Source organism: Tetrao urogallus (genome assembly GCF_951394365.1).
Source record: "Tetrao urogallus genome assembly, chromosome: 7".
Classification (NCBI taxonomy): Eukaryota; Metazoa; Chordata; class Aves; order Galliformes; family Phasianidae; genus Tetrao; species Tetrao urogallus.
The window spans coordinates 51,193,708-51,211,039 of NC_136820.1; the positions used below are offsets into that span (position 1 = coordinate 51,193,708).

General features: G+C 58.3%; 1 protein-coding gene and 1 pseudogene across 2 annotated transcripts; both read right to left on the minus strand.

The window, feature by feature from the left end:
- Nucleotides 1–486: 486 nt before the first annotated feature.
- Nucleotides 487–4,196, minus strand: LOC306948533 (uncharacterized protein; the record flags this gene model as incomplete). Its single annotated transcript, XM_079538172.1, has 6 exons — nt 487–1,700; nt 1,780–1,881; nt 2,473–2,583; nt 3,340–3,466; nt 3,950–4,003; nt 4,152–4,196. 6 exons carry the CDS (start codon nt 4,194–4,196, stop codon nt 487–489), a joined length of 1,653 nt encoding a protein of 550 aa, XP_079394298.1.
- A 6,090-nt stretch (nt 4,197–10,286) lies between these two features.
- Nucleotides 10,287–11,102, minus strand: LOC306948534 (GTPase IMAP family member 1 pseudogene; annotated as a pseudogene). The gene has a single exon. The product of its transcript is annotated as a GTPase IMAP family member 1 pseudogene (transcript).
- Between the last annotated feature and the right edge of the window lie 6,230 nt (nt 11,103–17,332).

Below are 17,332 nucleotides of genomic sequence, written 5' to 3' on the forward strand. Positions count from 1 at the left end.
ACCAAGGCAGAGCTGTGCACAGCACCCAGAGATGCCTTTCTGCCTAGTCCAGCCCAGGCAAGCAAGCACAGCTCACATGCTGACATACACGTGAGCGTGTGCTCACACAAACAAGTGGCAATGGTTGAACAAGGAGAAAGTCCACAGTGATCACACACAGCTCAGCCAGAAAGTAAACCAGTCAGCAGCCTGCTAACACACAGCTGCCCTTATTCTCCCATCTCTTCTAAGTTTTCCCGGGCTTCTTCCTCTTTTACTTGCACCAGTCCCACTTCTCTTCCTCCGGCTTTTCCCTGAAGCCTCCCAGGTGATCACAGCAGGCATTACAAACCAAGTTTTGCATCCATTGATGTGGTAGTATCCATTTGTGCACTGATCCCTTAGTACACCTTTCAGTTTTTCCTGCTAAGCCACATTAGTGGGTTTTGCTGCAGGGAAAGTCTGTTCAGCATGACAGAGCAGGCACAGCTGCTAACGTTCTGGTGGTCAGCTGTCAGACTGGGTAATCACAGGCCGCATTTCCTTGCACCGATTATAGCCACCAAGCTCAAATGCTTGGCACGCAGACTCCAGCATGTGATCAACAGTCCACACGACCATTTCATAAGCATCATGCAGCAATCCATAACTTGTATTAACAATTTTGTATCCTTCAGTGTTTTGATGAGTGTCAGGCTCGTGGATCAACTCTGCCTCTTGCATCCCTTGGTGCACAAGTGGTTCGGGTTGTGCTGCCACACCCTGCACCTCCTGAGCTTCACTGAGGGGTGACGATGCAGCTGTCGATTCCAGAGGTGCTGCAGGGTCACTGGGTGCTTCTGATGTCTCCTCCTGAGAGTCCTCCTTCTCAGGCTGTGGGAGCACAGTCACCTCTTGGGAGTTTTCTTTCTTCTGAGACTGTTGGGGCACAGCCACCTGCTCTGCAGGAGGACAAAACGCCCCACAAGTTTCCTTCATGGAGTCATCTGCCCTAGCCAGAGGAACAGATGATGACACAGGAAGAAGACACTTTGTGCAGAATAAAGCTCGAGAAAACCGCAGATTTTTGAAGGTGGGCTTGAGGAATCGCACGCTCCGCTTAGCTTTCCAGATGATACGCTCTACGTAGGATTTTCGCTTTGATAGCCTGTAAGCTATGGCACGAAACCTACAAGTACGGCAAACAACTTTACGGACTCTGTCCCGAGAAGAAAACCTTTGTACCTGGCAGTATTGGTGGTCTCTGAGCACTGAGACACTGCTATCACTGCTACCGCAGTAGTCATGCTCTCTCAGAGCATGTGGAAACTGAGTGCAGCACAGGGTATTACTCACACAGTAACAGTGGTCTTCCAGAATAGTTTCATTCAGGTCCTTAGTAGAAGATTCCCCTTGTCCCCTGTTTGCCTGGAAAACACTTACTTCCTCTAAAACATTATGTGGTTTCTGTACAGTCTCTTGAAATGTCTCCATGCAGTTATTGTGCAGATGCTTGCAAGAAGCCACATTTCCCATGCTTTGTGCTAATTCTGTCTTTACCCCTCGTTCATCCTCCGTTTCTAAATTCCTGGTCAAACAGCCCATCTGTGCCTTCTCTTGGCTTCCCTCTGGCGCTGGCTGGATGCTGGCTGCCTCTGACCGCAACTCACTCCTACCCTCAAGACACCCGAACTTCCTTAGCAGTCTGCTGGACCGCAGCAGCCACGGCTCACGTTGTTTTCCTGTTTAGAGAGAGGAGAACAGTTTACTTTCTTCCATCAGGCTCTTAGCTGCAGAGCCTGGGGCAGGACCAGCACTCACCATGACTGGGGGTGTGTGTCTCCTCCAGCACTTTGTGCTTGTCAACATTCAGCCACCTGCTGGAGCACGACTCTGCCAGCCATCTCTTCTCCCCACTGCATCCTGCAGGGAAACCAGAAAGATGTTCCTTCCCGATGGGAGAAGCCCTCCTGTTCTACAGCAACCTAACTGGAGGAAAAGGCCCTACAAAATCACAGCCTGGCTGAGGCTGGAGGCACTTTGGAGTCCCTCAGTTTCCCCCACAGCCTCAACAGGGCCACCCAGAGCAGGGTGCCCAGTCCCACGTCACAGTGGTGTTGGAGATCCCCAAGCAGACTCACAGCCTCTCTGGGTAGCTCCCATCTGCTGCCAGCAGCCACTGCCCAACTCATAGGCACTGGGAGGGGGCACTCTCCTTGGGTGCAGCAGCAGATCTACAACAACCCTGCTGAGCCACAGCCCTCATGCAGGGGATGACAGCTTTCATTAGCCATCATTAGCAAGTGCAAAAAAGGGCTGCATGGCCAGAGGGAAATACGGCAGTTGCTCTCAACACAGGTAGCATGGAGAGAAGGGATCAGGACAGGAGAGCAAGTGGAAAGCACAGAGATGTGCTAACCACATAGAAGGAGGACCCTGGTGAGGACCCCAGGATATGCTCCTTGTCCAGGTAAGCAGTACTGAGGAAGCTGAAGCTGAACTGCAACTTCTCACCAAAAGGTCTGTCAGGTCCATCCCACTTCACTGGGCTCTGCGGCGTGTTGACCCATGGCTCTTCCCCACGCTCCAGCCGATGCAGAATGTCAGGTTTGGGGCCTGGGTACCCTGTGAAGCAGAGATAAATGTTGTTCTATTACAAAACGTTGGCTGTAGAAACAACAGGAAATGAAACATTGTCTCTGACGCCTCAAGCTGTGCTTCACTGTCAGAAAAGCCTAAGTAGAAACCACAGTGAAAAAAAAGAAAAAGAAAAAGAAGACAGCTAGCACAGCTGTCAAGTAAATTCACCCCACAGCAAAAGGCAGTGCTTGGCAGCACTCCTTAGCCATGGAGATCAGCAGCTTGTCCCATGAGCAGCCCTGGGGTGTAGGATGTGCTCCAGGGCCTGTCTCAGGCCCTTATGCAGGCAAACAGCAACCACCATCACAAGCTGATGATCTCTGGGCCTACTTGCTGGCCGAGTGACTCCTGCCAGCTGTCCTCACAGTGGGTCTGTCACCTACAGGCTGTTCCTACTCTGCTGCTTACTACAACTCCTTGACTCACAAATAGCATCCCTGTGCCAGCAACCAGGGAAGAAGACTGAGGTGGTGGCCCAAGGCAGGTCCTTGCCTGACACTGAGGTGTGTGCAGGTCACTGCAGTTATATTATCATAAGCAGCCAACACTAACAGAAAAACACCCAAATCTTGTGCTTTTCCAGCACGAAGCTCTCAGGACTACAGGTGCTCAGGGTGGTTACCTGGCTCTGTAGCTGATTAATCCCTAAAGCAATGGGAGCAGCAAGATCCCAATGAATCCAAGCATGATGGAATTCCCTACCCCTGCTGCAGCCCTCTAGAAGCTGAAGCTGCACATTACCCAGTGATGCCAAGAGCTCATAGTTGTCCAGCATGACGCTGCGGTACAGCTCCCTCTGCTCCTCTGCAACCATGTCCCACTCTGCACGGCTCAGGTAGATGGCGATGTCCTCAAAGGTGACGGGCTCCTGCAAAGCAAGCATTGTACTGTTGGAAATGTGCCCAGAGCATTTAAAACACGCTTTGCTTTCCAAACATTATTTCCACCCCCGGGAACCACGCTGGGCGAGGTTCAAAGAACCAGTGAACAGCGCTTCCCAGGAGCCTGCGTGCCATGGGATGACTGTAGATCTCCCTATGATGCCCCAGCCAGGTGCTCCGCCCAGGGCTCCCCGGTGTTTCCAATGCAGTCAGCGGTGTCCTGAGAGCCAGAGCCGCTCGCCCGGCCACCTGCAGTGCCTGCACCGAGCTCTGCAGGTGGTGGGAGTGAGCTCCAGGAATCCTGAGCTCCACACCACAGGAAGAAAGGCAAGACGTGGGGCATGCAGAGTTGCAGCGAGGCTGTGCAAGAGGTGCAGCGAGGCGCAGAGGCCAGAGGAGCCAGGAGGCACAGAGTGCAAGGGGCACAGCAGGCCTGGCAGCGCCTGGCTCCGCTGGGTCCCACATCCTACCTCCATGTGCGAGGCCGTGACAACTGTGAAGGCCTCGCGAGCCTCTATTCTGCACTTCCGGCGGGCAGTCACCGGAAGTAGGCTCCTCACCGGAAGCAGGCCTCGCGCCGGAAGCAGGCCACATGACGCTAGGTTGCACCCTACACATCCTTATACGCACTTCCGGCTATAGTCCCGCCTCCAGCGGAAGCACTCAGCCCACCGGAAGTGGGGTGGACACACACAGAGTCGATGTGGGCGCCGCCATTTTGAGTGGTGCCGCAGCTCACGTGATCGCTGGCTGCGCTGCCTTTGGTGCCGGCCTGGCGCGCGGCACGGCTTCAGCTCCTGGAGCCCGGCCCCTCCGTTTCATCTCATTAATTATCCCCGATTTATGCTGAAATTTGGACGAGGCGATTTTTCACTTCCCAGCTCCCAGCGCTTTGGCTTTGGGGATGCAGGTGCTGGGGCGGATCTCAAAGGAGTGGGTGCCTGTGGGGGAAAGAGCAAAGCAGCACGTTGCCTTGGTGGTGAGACACACACAGAGCATCATGGAATAGCTGGGATTGAAAGGGACCCCCAGCCCCACCCTGCCGTGGGCTGGCTGCCCCACAGCTCGGGCTGCCCGGGGCCCAGCCATGGCCTCAGGCACCTCCAGGGGTGGGCACCACAGCTCTGGGCAGTGCCAGCACCTCATCACCTCTGGGTAAAGAATCCCTGCCTACCATCCCACCTAAATCTCCTCTTTTAGTTTAAAGCCGTTCCCCTTTGTCCTGTAGTGATCTGCCCGTATGAAAAGTCTTTTTTTCTCCCACTTACAAGCTCCATTATGTACAGAAAGGCCCCAATGAGGTCTCCCTGCAGTCTTCTCCAGGCAGAACCCCCCTTGCTCCCTCAGTCTGCCTTTCTAGGAGAGGTGCTCCAACCTCTTTATGGCCTCCTCTGGACCCACTCCACATCTTTCTTGTTTTGGGGGTCCCAGATCTGGATACAGATTTGCAGGTTGGGTCCCACAAGGGCAGAATAGAGGGCAACAATCCACTGTTATTATCTGTTTGTCCTTATGTAGGTTTTGTGTCTTCACACGATTGTACTGTTCTTCACAGGTCCGTGATTTCTGATGACACCAAGCTGCCTGGTGTGACTGATGGAAGGAAGGGATGCCATTCCGAGGGACCTGGGGAGGGCTGAGAGTGGTGTGTTGTGAACTGCCTTTGGTTCAACCAGGCCTGGTGCGTAGTGCTGCACCTTGGTCAGGGCAATCCCAAGCACAGAGGCAGGCTGGGCAGTGGGTGGATTGAGAGCAACCATGAGAAGGACTTGGGGCTCTTGGATTAAATACTGAACACAAGCTGGCACTATGCTCAGAGTTTGGAGCACTCCGTAGCACCTCTGCTATGGAGACAGGTTGAGAGTTGGGGGTGTTCAGCCTGGGGAAGAGAAGAGTCTGGGTAGACCTCATTGTGGCCTTCCAGTTCATTAAGGGGCTGCAGAACAGGGAGGGACTCTTTGTCAGGGAGTTAAGTGATAGGACAAGGGGGAACAGCTCTAAGCTATCAGACTGTATGTTTAGATCAGACATCAGGAATAAATTCTTCCTTATGAGGGCGGTGAGGCAGTGGCACTGCTGCCCAGAGCTGCGGTGCTCCATCCCCATGGTGCCCAGGGCCATGGATAGGGTTGTGGCCATGGGTGGGGCTGGCTTGTCTTTAAGCTCCCATCCATCCCACACCATTCCACGATTCTAAAAGTTATCAAATATCCTGTTTCAGTAGCACAGCTCTGTTTTCTGCTTTATTTATTCTTTCCCGTAACCAACCACCAGATGTCCTTTGTTAGTTCGGTCCCTCAGTTTCATCCACAAGCTTTCAACATGCTCATGGCTATTTCTCAAATGCAGCAACGGTGAAGTTCACACTCCTGAGAGATATTGTACAGACAAGGAGTAAAACCAGGAAGCTTAATTTTAGGAAAGCCAAATTCCAGTTCTGCAGGGAATTTGTCAACAACCCCCACTGGGAATCTGTCCTCGAGGTCAAGGGAGCAGAGCAGAGCTGGCAGATCTTTAAGAAAGCTTTCCTCAGGGTGCAGGAGCTCTTCATCCTGAGGTGTAGGAAGTCAGGAAAGGAAGGCAAGAGACCTGCATGGCTGAGCCAGGAGCTGCTTGTCAAACTTGAGAGCAAGAAGAACATGCACAGGAAGTGGAAGTGTGAGAGGAGTATAGAGATGCTGTTGGGCTGTGTAGGGCTGGGGTCAGGGAGGCCAAGGCCCAACTGGACTTGGCAAGGGGTACAGAGAAGAACAAGAACAGCTTCTACAGGTGCATCAATCAGAAAGGAATGTGCAAAAGGGTATTCTCCCCCCAGTGAGCAATGCAGGCAGGCTGGTAACAACAGACAAAGAGAAGGCTGAGGTGCTGAACAACCTTTTTGCCTCAGCCTCCGCTGGTGACTGCTCTTCACACATCGATCTAGCTGATGGGACTGAAGAAGCAATGGCCCTCCTGCTGTAAGCAAAAAACAGGTCCGTGTCCACCTGAGGAACCTGAACATCTACAGGTCTGTTGTCCCTATGAAATGCATCCCAGAGTCCTGAGGGAACTGGCAGATGTAGTCACCAAGCCATGCTCAGTGGTATTTGAAAGATTATGGTGGCCAGTTGAAGTCCCTGGTGACTGGAATAAAGGGCACATCACACCCAGTTTTAAGAGGGATAGAAAGGATGACACAGACAACCACTGAACTGTTAGTCTCACCTCTGTGCTGGGGAAGATCACGGAGCAGCTTCTCCTGGAAGCTGTGCTGTGGCACATGGAAGAAGGGGTGGCACGGCACAGCCAGCACGGCTTCACCAAGGGCAGGGGCTGTCTGCCAACCCGTGGCCTTCTGTGATGGCGTCACTGTGGCAGTGGATGAGGGAAGAGCTGCAGGCATCACCTCTCTGGATTTCAGTGAGGCCTTTGACGCAGTCTCCCACAGCATCCTTCTCTCCAGATGGGAAAGATGTGGGTTTGACGGGGGGGACCTTTCAGTGGATGAGGCACTGCTGTGAGATGTACCCAGAGCTGCGGTCAGCAGCTCCACGTCCGGATGGAGAGCAGTGACAGCGGTGTCCCTCAGGGCTGGGATCTGTGCTCTTTCCCATCTCCATCAGTCAGCAGTGCACTGAGTGCACCCTCACAGTGTGGGTGACACCGAGCTGCGCGGTGCAATGGACGCACCTGAGGGATGGGACGCCATCAGAGGGACCTGCAGAGGCTGAGCAGTGATCCGCCTCCCTACACCTCCTGATGAGGACAGGCTGAGAGCTGGGGCTGTGCAGCTGGAGAAGGGAAGGCTGCAGGGAGAGCTGAGAGCAGCCTTCAGTATCTGAAGGGGCTGTAAGAAGGAAGGAGACTGATTCTATAGGAGGATCAGTATGGTAGGACAAAGGGAAATGGCTTCAATCTAAAAGAGGGGAGATTTCGATTGATATAAGGAAGAAATTCATACACTAAGGGTGGTGAGATGCTGCACAGGTTGCCCAGAGAGGTGGTGGTGCCCCATCCCTGCAGACACCCACAGTTAGGGGATGGGCTGTGAGCACTGATGGAGCTGTGGGTATCCCTGTGCATCGCAGGGAGTGGGACCAGATGACTTTTAAGGGTCCCTTCCAACTCAAACAACTCTATGATTCTGTAAATCTCTGAAATCGGTTCTTCAGTGTGAGGATCCTTGGTGCAGAGCTGAGGCTCTGCCTCCCCGCGCTCTCAGTTTCGTTTTCTGCAGTGCCTGGAATGCGGTGCGTTTACAGGAATAGGATTCTGTGCAGCCTTCAGCCTCACCCTGTGTGCCTTCAGGTGGGGCTGGGCACTGCTGCAGCTCAGCATGGCAGCATGGAGACATGAAATACAACAAGAGCACACACCACACTGTGCGCCTTGTTATCCCCATCCTTTTTTAGTTCTACACTGAATCAGGCGCTTGGCAATCCCTAACAAAGCAAGCACACACCTCCAAACAGGAGTGTTGTTATCTTTACATGGCTGTTTATCAAATTTTCTCCAATTATAGCTTCTGATTGGGTTCTCTGACTGATCTTTGCTGGGCAGGCACATTATGGCTATACACCTGTATTTGAGACAGGATAGCAGCTGTCTCATTCTAATCTCCCTTCCACAGCAATGGAGGTGGTTTGCAGTCTGCAATTATCCCTTCAGGAACACCACAGACACTCAAAGGACATTTTCCCTTTCCTTCTTTTTGACAGCAGCACCCTGAGACCGAAGAGTTTCTTTTTCACACATTCTTTGAATATTTGTGATCACCTCTTTCTGCGTTTCACCTTGGTGGACTACAGTTCCTCCTTTTGAGACAATACATCCATTGGGTCCACTCCTTTTTTCTGTCAGTCCTCGTGCTGGCCCTGCAGCCCCCATGGCCCTGCAGATCATCACAGGGAGTAGAGGGGCATCACTGAGCCCTGCTCTCTGGTGACAGTGATGGTGCCCAAGGGAAAGGCATGGAGCTGTCAGGGGAAGCTCGGAGGGAGGGGGGTTGTGAAGCCCCAGCATGTGGTGGACATGGCACAGATGGGGAAGTCAGCAGAATTCCTTCCTTCTCTGCCAGCTCTGTACCTCCCCATGTGATCCTTCACGAACTCTTCTCTCTTCACATGGCACACACGGATGGGATGCAGAGGGACAATGCACGAGGCTGTGGGGCATGCAGGGTGTTCTGGGTGTTCTGGCGGGTGGCTGTTCAGTGCTAGGGGGAGCTGCTCTGTGCAAGAGCCAAGGTCCTCTCTGCCAAGTATTGCTTTTACTTTCGTTCTCTGCACTTCCCCGAGCTGAGTGCAGTTACGGGAAAGTCTGTTTGTGGACCTTGTGCCTCATCCCGTGTGTCTGCAGGTGGGGCAGGGCGCTGCCTGGCTCGGGGGCACCCACAGGGCAGCACAGCCCCAGCACTGCACGGCCCTGAGCTCTGCCCTCCCAGCACAGGGTGCAGAGATGGTTGGGGGCCTGGAGGAAATGGGCCCTTTGAGGCAAGGCTGAGAGCCCCGTGGCTGTTCAACTGCAGAAGGGAAAACGGGGAGATCTTCTCATAGAGTCACAGGGTGGTTTGAGTGGAAGGGAGCTCTGAAGGCCATCTGGTCCCACTGCCTGCAATGCGCAGGGACACCTGCAGCTCCAGCAGCGCTCAGAGCCCATCCTGACTGTGGGTGTCTGCAGGGATGGGACGCCACCACTCCTCACTGAAAGATGTTCAGTGCCTCACTGCTCTCACTGTACAAAGCTTCTTCCTTATATCCATCTAATCCTCTGCTCTTTTTGTTCATTTCCTCTTGTTCTATCACCCAGACCCCACTACAGACTCTGTCCCCTTCCCTCTTACAGCCCCTGTAGGTACTGAAGCCTCACTCAGCCCTCCCTGCAGCCTCCCAGCTCTCAGCCTGTCCTTGCAGGGAGGTGTCCCATCCCTGGGGTCACTTTGTGCCCTCCTCTGGATGTTCTCCGACAGCTCCACGTCTCTCCTGCACTGAGCCCTCCCCATCCAGACACAGCACTCCAGGTGAGTCTCCCAGCACAGAGTAGAGGTGCAGACCCCCTCCCTCTCCCTGCTGGCCGCACAGCTCTGGGTGCACCCAAGGTGCTGTTGGCTGGCACGGGGCACAGTGCTGCCTCGTGCTGCTGCCCCTCCAGGTCCCCAGGTCCTTTTCCATAGGGCTGTGCTCCACCCTTACACCCCCGGTGTGTATCACCAACTCACTCTCCCATTCCCTTCAGTGTCCCATTCTCTTCAGTGCCCGGATCCATGACTTGGAGGTGAGCTGAATAATAGTAAGAACGAAGCTGTTATCCCTAATGGGGTCTGTGCCCAAAGGACATAAACACAGAGCTGGGATGCAGACAGAGGTCTCTGTTTTATTTCTGTCACAATCAGCTGTCTGGTGATCCTTCCCAAAGCAAGCACAGCCCCAAACAGAAGTGCAGTTATCCTTACATGACAGTTTACAAAATTACATCTCTCTACAGTCTCTAATTGGGTATTTTGATACATCTTTGGGCAGGCATACAAGGGGTTCCAAGACTGCATTTGGGAGGGGATAGCAGCTGGCTCATTCTGATCACCTTTCCGCAGAGATGGGTGTTGGTTTTAGTGTGTAATTAACCCACAGGGAACACAAGGGACACTTACAGGACACTTCGCCTTCACTTCTTGTTGATAGTTCATGGCCCTGCAGCCCCCTGTGGCCCTGCATGACGGTGGGCTCTCTGTCCCTGCAGAGGTGCAACAGCCAAAGGGACGCAGCCCTGGGCAGCGGGTGCTGGGGGATGGCGGCGGGTGGGGATGGAGCGGTGCCTGCGGCTCCAAGTGCTTCAGGGTTCTGGGATTCTGATACTGGGGGACTGTGCATTATGGGATTCACCCGATTGTCTCTTCCACCAAATAAGGACACAGATGACAATCAAAGCGATGACAATGAGAACTATCCCACATTTTAAAAGGACTCCCCTGTACGACAAGTCGAGCAGCCTGCCCCATGGTTTGGCTGCATTCTCCATGTGATACCTCACTTTCTCTTCTGTTAAAAAGGGATTCAGGTACAACTCATTGCTGTAGCACCTTCCCTCATTCTCCCGCATGGTTTGGCGGATCATATTCATCAGCTGCTGGACCTGCTGGTCCCTCTCTGGCCCGGAAGCCCGATTGTTGATGCCGCAATACCGATTCCGGCAGCTCTGGATCAGCCTGCGCAGAGCCGCGTTGTCAGTGTAGGTCACGTAGTTATGCAGCGATCCCCCCACCAGCTCCTCCCCCCGGGTGAACACAACAACCATGTGCTTGAACACACCGACTCCAAAGATGTCCTGCACGCCCCGCACGGCCTCCTGGTCCTCCTGGGTGAAGCGGCCCAGCTGGGTGACCAACAGCAGCACGTGGGGGCCGGGCGAGGACAGCTCGATGCAGCGGGTGATTTCCCTGCACTCCTCATTGCTACCATTCCACGAATGGAAGATGTCGGCCGTGTCGACCACCACGATTTCCTCTCCATCCCAGTGCCCAATCGCTGACTGGCAGCTGCGGGTCACCGGTGTGGTGGACAGCTTGGACTCGAAGACGCGCCGCCCCAGGATGGTGTTCCCCGTGGCGCTTCGTCCCCCTCCAGTCTTCCCGACCAGCAGCAGCCGCATTGTGGAGCTTCTGCCGTCCCCAGGCAGCACAGGGATGCGTCGAGTGGCCGTGGTTGTGCTGCAGGGACACAAGCGGAGGTGCAGGGCTCCATCAGCTGCCCTGCCGGTAATGCTGCAGCACAGACAGCTCCAGCAGGGCCAGGAGAGCAGCAGAGAAAGGACAGAGGAGAAACAGAGGTGTGATGCCACGTGCTGGGGTGGCACAGAGCAGAGGGACGGCGACAGCCCAGGGTGCAGGGGCACGGTGGTGTGGTGACAGGGACCCCTATGAGTGGTGACAGGGAACCCCCAGGAGGTGTAAGGGACCCCTCTGGGTGGTGACAGGAACCCCCTTGGGAGGTGACGGACCCTTCTGGGCAGTGACACGCGTGCAGCTGGGGTTGGCGTGGAGCTGAATGCAGAGCCGAGGGTCTCCCCATGCCGGGCCTGTGGCTGTGCTGATGGACAGGGTCAGGTCTGTGCTGTGCTCCTGTGAGCATGGGGAGTGGGGAGAAGGGAGACAGGGAGAGGAGAAAGGGAGCAGAAAAATGGGGAGAGGAAACAGAGAAAGGAGACAAGGGATGTAGGGAGGGGAGGATAAGGGGAGAAGGGAAAAGGGAAAAAAGAAGAAGGGAAAAATGAGTGGACGGAGAAAAAGGTGTAAAAGGGAGAAGAGGGGAAACGGGCAGCAGGGAAAAAAGGGACAAGGAGAAACGGGAAGAAGGGACGAGGGACAGAGCCGCTCCCTGCCCCTCTCCCCCTGCCTCTGCTCCCGGGCACCGCAGCCTCTCCCAGAGGCACGGAGCCCCCCCGCCCCCCGCCGTACCTTCCCGCAGCTCCGGTCTCACCCCGCCCTGCACAGCCGGGACCCCGCGGGGCCGCGCACCGCCTGGAGGCGCAGCGATCGCGGCTCCTTCCGCTCCCCCCCCCTCCCCTCCCCCGGCGCTGCCCCGCGCGGTGACGCTCCGTGCGACATTCACCCTTTCTTTGGGCTCCTCCGGGCACGGACGCTGCAGCCTCCCGTCAGTCCGAGCCGTCGGACCGGCAGTGAGAAGTGCGGCACTGACGCAGCGGCCCCGTCTGGTTCCGATATCGCCGTTATCACCGTCCCAACCAGCACCGCCTCTGCCCCGTGGCGCTGCCCCCGCAGGCAGATTGGCTATAATAAGCAATAATGCAGATCATCAGAGGACCCACGGGTGTGCCCATGGGAGGTTGACAGCCCACGTCAGATTGACAGCCGGGACAGGGAACAGGATTTCCTCTGAAGTCTCTTCCAGCCCCAGGCATGCTGTGACTGCGATGTCCTGAGGTTGCCTCTACATTCTGGCTATATCCTGAGTTGGAATATTGGGCCCATAAGGATCAGCTGATCCAACCCCTGGCCTCAGAGGAGAGCACCCAAACCCCAGCCTTATGTCTGAGAGTGCTGAGCACCACGAGCCCCAGCAGCTCAGGGCTGTGCCTGCTACCCTGGGGAGCCGCTCCATGCTCACCGCCCTCTGGGCACAGCCTTTCCCTCACTCCCACCCGACCTGACAGCTCCATGCTGTTCCCTCGGGTGCTGCCAACATCACCAGGAAGCAGAGCTCAGCACTGCCTTTCCGCTCCCTGGGAGGAGCTGCAGGGCCAAGAGGGACCGTAGGACCATAGGCGTCAACAAGAAGAGAAGGCAGCATCCTGTGATTGTCCGTTTGGCTCTTTAAGGGCTAATTATGTACTACAACCCACACCCATCGCAAGGGAAAGGTTAGAATGAGCCAGCTGCTGTCCCCTCTTAAACCCCAGGTGCAGAATGCAGCCCTTGCTCTTGTTCACCTTCATGTGGTCAGGCATTGTCCAGCCCTCCCATCCGTCAGGGTCTCTCTGCAAGGTCTCTGCCCTCAAGGGAGCCAACAGCTCCTCCCAGTTCAGAGTCACCTCCAGCACTGCTTCGTACACTTTCTAGCCCCTCATCCAGCTCCGTACCTTCGCATGCATCCACCCGGAGCAGCAAATCCTGCACAGCTGTGCCAACACCACTGCGTGGTTTCTGCTAAGCATGCGACTTCTCGGAATGGGAGTGGCTCAGCCCAGGCTCACCCCGCAGGAATGCAGCACGATCACTTTCACTTTCTGAGGCTGCCGTCTGGATGAGTTCAGAGTCGAAAACAGAAGCAAGCTGAGGTGCAGGGCAGAGCGACTTCCTGAGCACCAGCAGATGCTGCAGTTGTAAACTCAACTTGCCCCAGCACTCTCCTCCCACCCCTGCCCCCAACCTCTGCCCGCTGGGTCCTGCTTTGGGGGTGGGGATGCCCCAGGACCCCACCGGGGACACGTGTCCTCTGGGACCAGCAGCACCTCACAGCCCACGACACACCAGCAGCAAGATTCACGTGGCCATGGAATACAGGAGGTGCCATGGGTCCCTCGGCATGGGCCAGGCATGGCAGCAAAGTGGCACGAATCCCTGAAATCCTGCAGGGCAGTGGGAAGGAGGGCTGAGTCCCTTGGGATCCCTGCTCCCAGCTGGCACCTGGCCCCATATCCTCCACTCTCTCCACGTGCCACATTCGGGGATCTCCCCAAACTCTGCGCCCACTCCAACACCTGCAGGGATGTGAGGAGTGCTCAGACCACAGCAGTGAGGGCCCCATGATCGACCTCATCCCCACCCTGCTGCCACCAGAGCTGCCGATGGGTCCCTTCTTGTGGGTTCCCATCCCTTGGCCACTATTTCCATCCCATGGCTGCTGTTCCCACCCGATGTGTGCTGTTCCTCTCCCCTGGATGCTGCTCTTGTCCTGTGGGTGCTGTTCCTATCCCATGTGTGAAGTTCCCACCCCCGTGGGCACTGTTCCCATCTTGTGCATGCAGTTCCCATCCCGTGGGTGCTGCTCCTGTCCCCTGGGCGCTGCTCTCTCTACTCAGACACTCCTTGCACTCCCAGCACCGTGCGGCCGTAGAGCTCGTTCCGGTAGCGGGCGCAGCAGCTCCCGCAGCGCGGCGGTGCCGGTGTCCTCCACGTGCCGCCGCAGGGAGCCGCCCGTCAGCTCGTCCCCGCGCGTGAAAACCACGACGGTGCGCTCGGCGGCGCCGCGCCCGAACAGCCGCCACATTTGCCGGACGGCCGCCTCGTCCTCCTGCGTGAAGCGGCCCAGCTGCGTCACCAGCAGCAGCGCGGCCCCGGCGCCGACAGCAGCGCGCAGCGGGCGACCTCGCGGCGGCACCGGGCGCTGCGCTCCGGCGAGTCGAAGGCGTCCGGCGTGTCCACCACGTGCACTCGGTAACCCCTCCACGAGCCGCTCTGCCGCTCGCTCCTCTGCGTCACCGCGCGTGTGGACAGCCGCGACTCGAAGGCCGCCCGCCCCAGGATGCTGTTCCCCGTCGCGCTCCTCCCGCCGCCGCTCTTCCCGACCCGCGGCCCTTCGACGTCCCGCGCCCCGTGGCCCTTCGGCAGCGGCGGCGGAAAGGGCTTTGCGGGGGAGCGGCGGGGCGTGAGGCGTCGTCAGGGGACACCCGCACCTCCCCCCGGGGCCGCCCGCCCCGCCGCCCCGCGCTCCCGCAGCGCTGCATCCCCCAGCCGAGCTCCTCCGCGCCGCGCGGCCCCGGGGGTCGCCGCCCTCCCTGCCGGCCCCGCCTGCGCCCCGCGCCCGGGCCGAGCTCCCGGGGAGCTCCGGGGTGGCCGGGCGCTTCCCGACTCGCCCCGACGCGACGCGCTCCGCTGGGGGCTGCCGGCCCGACGGGGAGCGGGGCGGCGGACGGCCGCGGGCACGGAGCGGCACCGGGGCTGCTCGCGGGGCGGCTCCTCGGTGTCCTCATTCACCCGGCGCCGTTCGGCCCCGGCCGCAGCAGCGCAGCCGTCGCGGTTTCGTGGTTTTTCCCTCGTTATTCCACTTTCCCAGCGTCACGCAGCGATGGGAGTCGAAGAGGCGACGCGGCGGCTCCGAAGAATGAGCTACAACTCCCAGAAAGGCACGGCGCTCCCACAACGCTTTATTTTGTTATTTCCATCTTCCAGGGGGAGGCCATGACAGCAGAACCGAAAGCTCACAGCAGCGCTCTCCTTTGCTCCCTGTGTGTCACAGCTGCTGCAGCATCGGCACAACAGCTTTGCGTTTTGGAAACTCTCGTTTGTTTAGTAGCTTCAATTGCAATTACATTTCACTACTACAATTAGGAAACTAAGTCTTTCTTTCCTTAGCTCATTGACACCGCTTCCCTTGTCTGGATCCATCTCCCTTTCCCCCCCCCCCACATTTTTGGGCATGGACCCGTGGGTCTCGTCACGGTGATTAGATCTTAATTACTGCAAACACAACCAACACGACCCCCCTCGCCCCTCGCTCTGCCTGAGGGCGATGCTCACAGCCCTGTGCAGCACCTCATCAGCCTGCACATCCCGGTCCCGCCTCGGCGCTCTGTTGCTCACAGCACAGCACTGCTTCCCGCACGCCTTCACCAGCTTCCGCAGCGCTCCGTTCTCGGCCGTCTTCACGTATTCATCCAGCGAGCCGCCCCCCAGGTCTTCCTTCCTTGTGAACACCACCATCATGCGCTGCTTAGCGCCCTTCCCAAAGAGCTTCTGCACGCTCTCCTGCACCTCGCGGTCCTCCCGCGTGTAACGGCCCAGCTGTGTCACCAGCACCAGCACGCAGTGCTCATGGGCAGCGAATCTGACGCAGCGCTGGCGCTCCTCGGCCAAATGCTGCTTGTCCCACTGACAGCCCCCGAAAATCGCCGGGGTGTCCATGACCACCACGCACCACTCGCCCCAGTCCCGCCTGCCGTCTTTGCACGTGGTGGTGACGGGTTGGGACGCCAGCCGGGACTCGAAGCGCTCCTCGCCCAGCAACGTGTTGCCGGTGGCGCTGCGCCCCGCTCCGCTCCGCCCCAGCAGCACAACGCGCAGCTCCGGCCGCCGACCTGCGGGGACAGCGGGACACGGGTCGGACGGGACGGACAACAACTCCCGGAGAGCGGCCGGGCGGCGGCACGGGCTGCCCGGGGAGCGGGGGTCGGCATCCCCACGGGGGCTCCCAACCACGGGGATGTGGCGCGGCAGGACGCGGTCAGCGGGCACCGCTGGTGGGAGGTGGACGGTCGGAGGCGGTGACCCCAGAGGTGCTTCCCAACCTTAAGGACTCAACAGCTACCGTGATTCTATGGCTGCAAGCGGAGAACGCTGCGGGAACGCCTCCTGACGGGGAGTGAGGGCGCTGTGGACCCCGACCCTGGGGAGTGAGGGGTTGGGGAGCCTGTCCTGAAGGGAGCGAGGGCAGCCGTGATCCCCCCCCGTCCCGGCTCCCCAGGGCAGCGCAGCTCGGTGTGCGCTTGTGGGTCGGATCCGGCCTCTCGGACACCGCTCGGCCATCTCATCGGGGCCGCCCGCGACTCTCCGGTCCCCCGTGGTTCCCGACTCGCGGCCGCGCTCACCTCCGCCCCCTGAAGCGCCGTCCCGCGGCTCCCCCCTCTTTTCCGCCGTGCTCCCGCACGCCCCGTCCCCGCTCTCGTCCTCTTCCCTCCGCCCGGTGCTCTCGGCTCTCGCACCGTGTCCCCTTCGCTTCGACTCGCTGCCGTCGCGGCCGCCCGCCCGCCGCGGCTCTTTCTTGCCGTCCGCCTCCCGCCCCGGCTCGGCCGCCTTTGCGGGGGTCTCGGAGGCGGTACGACCCCGGGGGGAAACCGCCGCTTCCGTCTCCGCGGTGCGGTGCGCCATGGGCGCGGAGCTGCGCCCGCCTCGTTCCGCTCCCCGCCCGCTCCGGCACCGACGGCTCCGCTCCGCTCCCTCTCACCCGGCGGACGGCCGCGCTCTGCGGGACGGGGACCGCCTGTGGGCGGGGATGGGCGGCCGCGGAGCTCCTGGGGCGGAGCTGCGGTCCCCGGTGTCGGTGCGGGGAAGCGCGGAGCCGGGGCGGCGCTGGAGAACACCGGGACGTGTGGACATTGGGACAGTGGGACAAGGGGAGTCAGCGACATGGAGACACGTGCTGTGTGTGGGAGCGAACGGAACGTATGGAGCTCCACGTGGGGTTGAGTGAGGAACCGAGTGCAGGGCTCGTGGGGGAGGATTAAAGGGCCGGCTAATGTGGGGGACAGCACTGTGTGTCACGGGGAACTTCAATCAGCTGATATTTGCTGGAAAAGCGACATTGCCAGGCTCACCCTGCCCAGGGTGAGGGGAAGGTAACTTTCTGCTGCAGGAGGTGGAAGAGCCAACGGGGAGGGGCAGCACTGCTGCTGGACCTTGCTCTTACAGACGCAGGAGGGTTGGT